The sequence below is a fragment of the Ixodes scapularis genome, unplaced genomic scaffold (genome assembly GCF_016920785.2).
Source record: "Ixodes scapularis isolate PalLabHiFi unplaced genomic scaffold, ASM1692078v2 ptg004480l_1__unscaffolded, whole genome shotgun sequence".
Lineage (NCBI taxonomy): Eukaryota > Metazoa > Arthropoda > Arachnida > Ixodida > Ixodidae > Ixodes > Ixodes scapularis.
The window spans coordinates 29,352-38,197 of record NW_024610407.1 but is presented as its reverse complement, the minus strand read 5'-3'; the positions used below and the strand labels follow the sequence as shown (position 1 = coordinate 38,197).

Below are 8,846 nucleotides of genomic sequence, written 5' to 3'. Positions count from 1 at the left end.
AGGCACAATATACATCCTTCCTGCCTTCATTGGAATACTGCTCTGCATGCAGTTTGGTCTCCCCCTCAACAACATCTAATTGAGAGACTGTAGAGCGTGCAGCGCCGTGCAACCCGCAAAATTTGCGCCTGGTCCCTGGCACGACTGACGTGCCGTACCACGCACGGCTCAGAAAACTTGGCTGGCGGCCCCTCGATCAGAGACGAAAGATTTCTCGAGTCTGCGTGCTGTGCCGATTGCTCAATGAATCTCTTTCGGGGACTCGCCTATCGGCCGCCGTGCGTCTCGGTAGAAGATCAGGTCAGCTCGAACTTCTTCGAGGCAGGACTGTTCGTCACAGCGAATCCCTACTGCCCGCCGCCATTAGAGACTTTTTGACCATCCCATTAGCTTCTCGTAGCCCTCTGCCCACATCACACGATGAATCCCGGGAACTTTGCAAGGTATTTGCGAGACGAATGCCTTCGCATCTGCAGACATCATGATCTTCACTCCGTCACCCTCTCCTCTTGAATCATCACCATTGCCACCGCCACCAGCAACATCATCGTCATCACCACCACCTCCATCATCACCGCCATCATAATTTTAATGCTTAATTCTAAAGCTGGGTAGTATTACTCCCAACGGACACAGCAGCAGGCTGGCAGAGACACACGCGTAAGGGTTTTTGCCTATCTGCTTTGCTTGGCAGACCGCCGTGTACGGACCAATTTAAGTGCAAATAAATCACTCAGTCAATTACCATCCTTTGAGATACCCGACGTCAATACTTTCATATAACAGCATATGTCGGTCCGAGACCTATAGCAAAAATCAGATCTGTAAACTATGGCACTGTACTTTACTACCTTAGTTTCGCAAGGTCGTGGATTTCATTAGTGATGTGATAAAAAATACTTGGCTCAGTCAAAAGTTACGAAGGAATACACAAGAATACTCATTCCGAAACCAAAAAAGCATCCTCGTAGGCCATTAAAACGTTTTATTTAACAAAAAGTGCAAGGGAAAGAAAAAGCTCTCATCTTACTGGTGTTCCCCGTTTTTGTTCATAAAACGTTCCAGTGGACCAGAACGTTTTCTAGCTTTGAGAGGAAAAGGCTTAACCATATGTCGGCTCATGCAACTTTTTATGTTTTTATTTGTAACTTTTGACTCGAGCAAGTTTCATCAATATTATCACATATAAAATTTCCACCACCTAGCTGAACTTGTATGGTAAATTACAGTGTTGTACTTCAGAAATCCGAATTTTAGGTCTATTTAAGTCTGGGCCCGACACACAGACCACCCGGTAGTGGTCTTTATCCCTTAGTGCAATCAGGCAGCAGTGCTTTATTTTTCTTTCCACTTTAGTACATTTGATAATATGCAATGCTTTACACAATAAAACCATTTTGACAGAATATAGCATCTAAAACAAGCAGCAAAGGACATAAATAGAACATGGTTGATGACAGTGAAGTTCAACAATGACAAAGCATGAAATGCAACGACTCTGCATCATTACCCAAAAGAAGGTATTACCCTCTTTAGAGGTCTGCTCAAGCGCAGCACAGCAAACTCAAGCCAAAAAGTGCACAAACATGCACCACCAAATGCATTTTAAGTTTGAAAGAGAAAAGTAATGAAGTATGTGCGATCACATGCAAGCGGTAATATTCTTCGGTTCTATCCACAACCCCTACCCATTTCGATCTGGATGAGCATCGTGCTGGCACATGTTTGTGTATTACTATTGCATGATGCACATTAAAGACCCGAGTCTAGCGGTTACACTGCACTGGCTAAATTGCTCATCTACAGCATAGAGAGCTGTCGCATCACTTAAATGGCAGATAGACATTGCGCTCTTTAAAACTGATAGTGTATGTGGCCCATTAAACTGTTAATTAAAACATCAATCAACACATTTTGATTAATTAGTCAAAATATTGTGACGTTTATCCACTCATCTAATGTCTGCCGAGCCCCAGAAGTACACAGAGAAGACGGAATCTATGTACCCAACACACACTTTTTTAAATTCTGTAAAGAATGAGGAAAAAAAAGCCCTGTATACATGTTAAAGAACTTTAGTCCCTCTCAATTTTGTTCGGCATGTCGCACACAAAGCACTTGCTGTCAGCCGGAAACACCATGAAAAGGCAGTTGGCCTTAATGTCCTCGGGTTTCAGCACCTTACAGATGTCTACCTGCGAAGGAAAACATTCCTTTATATGCTCAGGAAAGAGTGGTGTCTCCCGTAACACCAGCCGTCTGCAAAGGAGCGTGCACCCGAGACCAGCAACATGGAGAATTCTCTTAATTCTGAAATACTCCCCATCAGCAGTTGACACTACAGTGGTGTCACTCTTTGAAGCTCTTGTGTATGCGGTGCTATGGAACACCTGCCCCTTGTACACAAAACGCTGGTATTCCAAAGCGCTGCCAACTGTGCCTGTCCCACCGTAGACCTCTAGCGCACGTTCCTCGATAGCTGTTAGAATGGCAGCTTTTTCACGTCCTAGCAAGCATGCTTCATCAACATAGCAGGCATTCTGGATGTGTGAATAATCAAGAAATCTTTCACACACACTCCGCTCATTGGCAGTGATTGCCACGTTGCTATCTGCCAGAAGGCATTCAAGCTGCTGCGTCATTACGACTCGCTCTACGATTTGATCCGGAAGTCCTCTAGCTGCAGAGACCAGCTTCACCAACTTTCCGTTTCCTCCCTCGAAAACAAATGCGGATTGCGCCCAAAGTGGTCCCAACTGACGCACGGAGTTTGGCAGGTGGAGGAGCTGGTGCACGTTGAACGTAAGCGAAGCCACTCCATACAAGGCCTCACAGCGACCAACAAAGTCGATCAGCAGATTTTCTGAAAACAAAAAAAGAAGCATGCACAGGATATAATCTCAGACTATAAAATGAATGCATAACATTAACTGAAATTTCAAATGCCGTGCAGCTCATTGGATGATTTTTGGGTGTGATTTCCTACCACAGTTACCTGATTTGCATGCTCTGAGACTTTACACACAACATTCTGTCTAATCAATGCGGGTAGATCTTGACACTCCCATGAGACTGTCATACGGTATAAAAAAAAGACCTTTATGAGGCAAATAGGAGAAAAAAAAGTATGAAGCTTACCTGCACGCTTGATCTCGTCGGCTGTGATGGTCTCACGTAGCAAGATGTGTATTGCTTGCGAGAGCTTGGAGAGATGTTTCCAATACTCCAGAGGCAGAATGTCCACGAGGCAAGGAAGAGCGTAAAACAGAAGCCAGAGTCTCCACTCTGACGCTTTCCAGAAACTGCGCTCGTTGAGTGAACGAGGCAGCCTTGTCACACAGTGTGGTGGCTTGATCTGGAGGAGGCGGCTGTTGACCCGTGCCACGCAGGATGGTGCTCCTGTAAGCAACATAAGTGACTGGGCACATGAGTAATTTATCTTGCTTTAATAACCATATATGAGGCTGTGTACAAAGTACAACCACTCGAAAATGTATTCATGAAAGTTCGCCTCCCCAGAATTTTGAGGCTCAAACCCGAGGTTCAAAAGTGAAAAGTCAAACCCTGAGGTTTAAAGAGGTTTGAGAAATTTGAGAATCAATCTTCCTAACATTTAAATTCATTATGCTAAAAAATATGACAATTTTCAAACTCTTCAATTTGAAAAGTTCAATGAACCTCGAAGGTCAGTCGAATTTCTCCAACGCCAGGCTGTAATGAAATCAGTTTTACCTGTTTTGATTGGGCTAAGCTTTGGAAAAAAATTGTACCTATCTGTTCATGCATGCAGACTATGCGAACATAGGAACAAGCACATATCAGACAACAGGTCAGCTCGATGTTTGATCTGGTTTCGGCATGGCCAAAGCGACGTGGTACAGAAAGTCCATTTCACAGCGAAGTAGAAGCTTACGCTACATGTTAACAAGTGGTGACAGCACTATATGTTTGTCAGCTTCTGCAAATGTGGTTGTGGGTGGTCTCAAAAGCCATAGATCAAGCATGTGCAGTGCGCCGTGCAAGTACAAAGAGTGACAATCAGCAAAATACAGTGGACATAACATAAAGCATATATTGGATGCACTCTGGCCATCAAAGATGGGCAGCCATGCTATGATTTTGCAAAACACAATCTAAAATTGAATGCCGTGACCATTTTGAAGAAAATCAACGTTGTTTTGTAAATAAACATGCTAAAATGACACTGTTACCATTACTATACGTAATATTTTTATTAGCTGCAACAAAATTTAAAAAAAAAAGAAAATGGGAGGTAGGGTAAATTGGGCCCGGGGCATGGTGGCCACTAGAAAAAAGGCAAATTTGGGTAATTAGTTAGCTAATGAACTAAGCTTGACCTTATAATGGTTTAGCCGTGCCGTCAAATTCTCGTTAAAAATTTGTGAACGCTACAGGGCCGAGAAATGTCACCCTGGTACACGGTGCCAAGTTGAAACTAAGAGAGCAAAAGCGCCGGTGACTTCATTGCTTTGTGTCACACTGCTGATGTCAGCTGCGGTGCGGGCACGTGGGTTGAAGCTATCGCAGCCGGCTTGGCTTGTTTAAGTGAAGCCGGCTGCAATAACGTCGATTCACGTGCCCCGCCACAGGGGACGTCAGCAGTGTCATGCAAAGCGATGACATTACCGGTGCGATTGTCCGCTTTGTTTCAGTCCGATGCTCAGTACCGTGACATTTCTCGACCCCATAGTGCCTACCACAAATTCTTTAATCAAAATTTAATGGCACCGTTAGACCATATTGAGGTCAAGCCTACATCCTCTAGACATATTAGGTGCACTCAAGTGAAAAACTGAAAAGTTAATATAACATTTGAGTTAGTCGCTAACAATTGTTACCTAATTTCGCCTTTTTTTCTAGTAGCCACCATGGCTACTAACACTGCCTCAGGGCTCACATTACCCTATTTCATGTTTTATTTTTTTGAAAATTTGGAGCAGCTAACAAAGACACCTGTATCGATAACATTTTGCTTAGCGATTGTTATATGTATCTGTAAATATACTTAGTTTTAGATACATATTAAAAAATGTGACAAGCAGCTGTAGAGCTAATCAAAATCGGTCAACCAGCCTGGCAATTCTATTTTGCCCAATCTATGCCTAATCTTCTTGAAGGTTAAGCTAAAATTCTGATTTTCCAGCTCTGGAGATTTGGCAAAACCTTGGCAACCACTAATGGCTATTGTGTCAGCTTCAAAGTGGACGAAAATGCTGCTATATATAGAGTTACACCTAGAAGATATTCTGATAAAAATGATTAATAGCATGAAGATGAATTTGAGACTGTGCGAAACCCAGACCCCATAAAATTTGTACCTTGCGATCTCGGACTGAAAGTCCGAGGTTGCAAGGTTCAAAGTATTCAATATCTTCAAACTTTCGAACTCGAACCTTGGGAGGTTTGCAACATCTTTAGGTTTGCCCGGACTGTGGAGCTAGTAACAAGGGGGGACCCTCACTGGAGAACTCCCTGCTTCTGCTCAGTGGGCAAGTAACGAGCAGGAAACGCGAATAGTACTAGTATGTAAAGATTCAGGAATTGGCCTGGTAAACACCATTAAGGTAAAAATAGGTCGAAGAGGTGCCACAAATTATGAAAAGAGCAACTTATGCGCCAACTTGTAACTGGAAATGAGACATTTTGGTACTGTACGACGTACCTATGTAGAACCGTTTTTGAGAGTTGGATGAAGAAAGCAGCAGTTCTGTAAACTGCTTTGCTGCTCCTTGAAGAACGGCGTGCATATACTCGACGCTCACTCCGGCCACAAGATCAAATCCTGAAAGTAAATGTTACATGTCTCTCAGTTTCTAACTCTAGGGACTGCAAAAAAGCATGCAACTGACAAATCACAAGTTCAATAATTCCAAGAGTATAGCTGGTAACAGTTCATGACATTGAATCTTTTAGTGTACCTCCTGCTTTTTCGGTGAAAGAAAAAATATTAGTATATTAACTCCGCAAGTATGCTGGTCAGCTACTCTGTGAATTGGAAAATCAAAACATCAATTAGGTGTTCCAAAAGGTTTCTCTGAAACCGAAATAGAGTACAATTTTATTGAACGGTCGATTGCCGATCAGAGAATATTGACAGGTTTTACCATCGAAAACCATTACAAAATGCTCTTCTTAGCGCTTCGTACAAATGAGCATGGACGTGAATTTCAGAAGAAATTTGCGTGTATGTACTGCCTCTACTGTCTGTTTCAACGGCATCTTTCTTAGAGACCACTGTTGGCTAAGCCTATGAGAAAAAAAAAAAAAATTAGGGGGGAGGTGGCACTCTTACAAGCATAGGAAGGCAGAATGCTAGCCCTGCCTCTGCCGTGGCCCTATGAATTTTTCCCCAAGCTTTGCAAAGGAGGGAAGGAAGGGAACAGTCTTGTCTTACTCTTGAGATTACACAGCAACCACAAAACTTGTGGCTCAGCAGTGTTACGTGTGAGTATACTTGTGTCACGCTTGTGTCAGTATGCTTGTGCAAAGTACTTCGCATCTTTCAGTTGGGCGCCACTGATCACCGATTTTTCCACTGTTGCAGCCTGAAATAAGTATTGGCTTGCAAACTTAAAATAGAAAATTAATTCACAGCGCATCCAAGTAGCCCGTCGTAACATCAGCTAACAGACCTTGGGGAGAAATTGGGGGCACGGCTGTGGTCATCTTCGCTGAGCATCTGCTACTGAACATTTGCAAATCAACAGTGCATTGAGAGTACAAAAGTATGTAGTTCATAATCTCAGAAAGTAAGAATGTAACATATCAGAGTACAGTCGGAACCCAAAGAGATTAGCACAATTAAGTGATCAACGTGCGGAGCATTGTGCTATTCGAAAACAGAATCAAAATCACAAAGATTTTGTGTGACTAATACTTTCTGTTCTCAGTGTGAAACAGTTTGCTTCGATCGCTTGAACCTTGGATAATCTCACCCTGTTCTTTAGACATTCAGGGAAAAAGCCACACCTGGTAGATTCATTAGCGGAGAAGGACCCTTGATTCCATTTATGGTGATCCCCAATCTCAAGGAAAGCTGCATATCTCGGACCACAAGCTCAGATGTTCTTGGAGCCGGTGGTTCCTTGGGCACGTAGCGCATGCTTCCTGTGAATAAAAAGAAACGAAAATATATTATGAGGTTGCACCCAGTAGGCTCAGAAAAACATAATGTTTAGTTTGAACTGCAATGTGCACGTGCAAGAAGACCGATACATACCTTCCAGGTGTTCCCCACTTATGAGGCACCAGGGACATCCAAACGAGCCGTTGAAAAGTACCATGTTCTGAACTGCTGCCCTCGCAGGTGCGTCGACACAGCAGCAGAGCACATAAGCTCTGGACCTGTGCATCTCAGAGCTATGCTCCCACATCACGGGCGTCATGCTTTTGACTTGATCAACAAACTTTGCGAGGAAGGCAGTCATGTTTGGATGGCCTTTTCCGAACCAAAGTCCGGCTAGTGTGGTGTGCTTGAAGCGGATGCTTGGAGGGAGCTCATTCACAGTGAATTGAATAGGCCAAACAGACGTTTTGGATGACACGAAGAGAGGACTGCCGTCTGTGTTAAAAGTCAAAGAAAGATCACTGTCCCCCATCCCAGTCTTTCTGCGCAGAGCATCATAGGCTTCACCTGTTGTTATGTCAGTGACACCACTTCCGCTTGATGAGGTACTACGTTCCATGGCAAGCTTCAGGAGGTTGTTGTGAAGAAGCTCCTTGGTCTTCTCAATAACGAAGGACAGTTGCTTCGTCATGTCAAGCATTACGAAGTAGGATCCATTCTCTTTTAGCACCTTCAGATCTATCCCTTGCTGGCACACTGAGCAGCTGGCTGCAGTCTCTGCGTCTTCCAGAACTGCTCCACAGCCCTCACAAAGGTAGTAGTAGCGAACCAAGTTTTGCGTCGTTGCTGACCAAAGCTTGCGGAAAGCATATTTGCTTTGCGGCACGACTTGCCTTCCAAACAGGGCATTGATGAGCACGAGCAAAGAATCGAGGCCCGACCACGTCATGCCCTGCGATACGACGTGGGCCATTATCATGGCGATGGCGCCGGCTTTTGTCGTCGTAGAATGGGGAAGTGTCTCCGTCCCGAACTGATTGAAACAGGACGACAGAAGGTGTTCGAGCAAGGGCTGTGGTACAGGGTCATTTCCATTCATCTCGTCATCATCATCTCCATAGTCCTCACCAGAGTTCACGACGTCGTCTTGAACATCGTAGTTCTCGTCGCTAGCATTTAACGATTCCGAACGCTCGCGTTCGGCATCTGTGCTCAATTCGGATTCTTCGGAATGGCAGTCCTCGTCATCAGAATTATTCCCAGCGGATTTTAGTGCTTGGGGAACTCGAGTTAACGGGGTGAGCACGTCATGAGGGGGGTCTCCAGGGTCCTGAGCATCCCTTGTACTGTGAAAATATTGCGTTGATCTAGGCATCACAAAAGGCTCACTCTCTGCCAAGTAACATTTCCGACGCTTGGCACCCGGTGAGCTTTCCATTGCAGCTAAAACTTAACAGACAAAGAACTTGGCGCCACCTGTTGAAAGGATAATGGAGACCATAGTCAATGAGACTTGGATTGACTACGTTCTAGGTGTTTGTGAGCAATCGGAACCCGGTTTCTTACACCGGAAAAATAAAATAGAACTATACTCCGTTTAACCTTCAGTCCGAGCGCAGCGGACGCTAGGAGCCATCGAAGCCAATCCCGCGTAGAGAGAGTGTCATGTGACCTTGAGCTCCCTGCGCCGCTCTGCCCAACCGGCAGGTCACGCGATTTTCTCCCGGCGCTGGATAGGCTGGAATAGCTGGTGGCGTCC

The 8,846-nt window shown here is 44.5% G+C and overlaps 1 protein-coding gene across 1 annotated transcript; it reads right to left on the bottom strand.

Moving 5' to 3' along the window:
* Positions 1–230: 230 nt before the first annotated feature.
* LOC115326588 lies at positions 231–8,818 on the bottom strand. The gene is made up of 5 exons (XM_040209687.3): positions 7,241–8,818; positions 6,991–7,128; positions 5,684–5,803; positions 3,139–3,399; positions 231–2,863 (listed from the first exon to the last, which is right to left on the bottom strand). The coding sequence occupies exons 1-5, from the start codon at positions 8,523–8,525 to the stop codon at positions 2,076–2,078; spliced, it is 2,592 nt and encodes an 863-aa protein (XP_040065621.1). The 5' UTR covers positions 8,526–8,818; the 3' UTR covers positions 231–2,075.
* Between the last annotated feature and the right edge of the window lie 28 nt (positions 8,819–8,846).

Coding starts and splice junctions, on each gene's coding strand:
- LOC115326588 (XM_040209687.3), bottom strand. CDS start 8,525: ATGGAAAGCTCACCGGGTGCCAAGCGTCGGAAATGTTACTTGGCAGAG. Junction 3,400..5,683: donor TCAAAAACGGTTCTACATAG/GTACGTCGTACA, acceptor TGTTGCTTACAG/GAGCACCATCCTGCGTGGCA. Junction 2,864..3,138: donor CGACGAGATCAAGCGTGCAG/GTAAGCTTCATA, acceptor TTTTGTTTTCAG/AAAATCTGCTGATCGACTTT.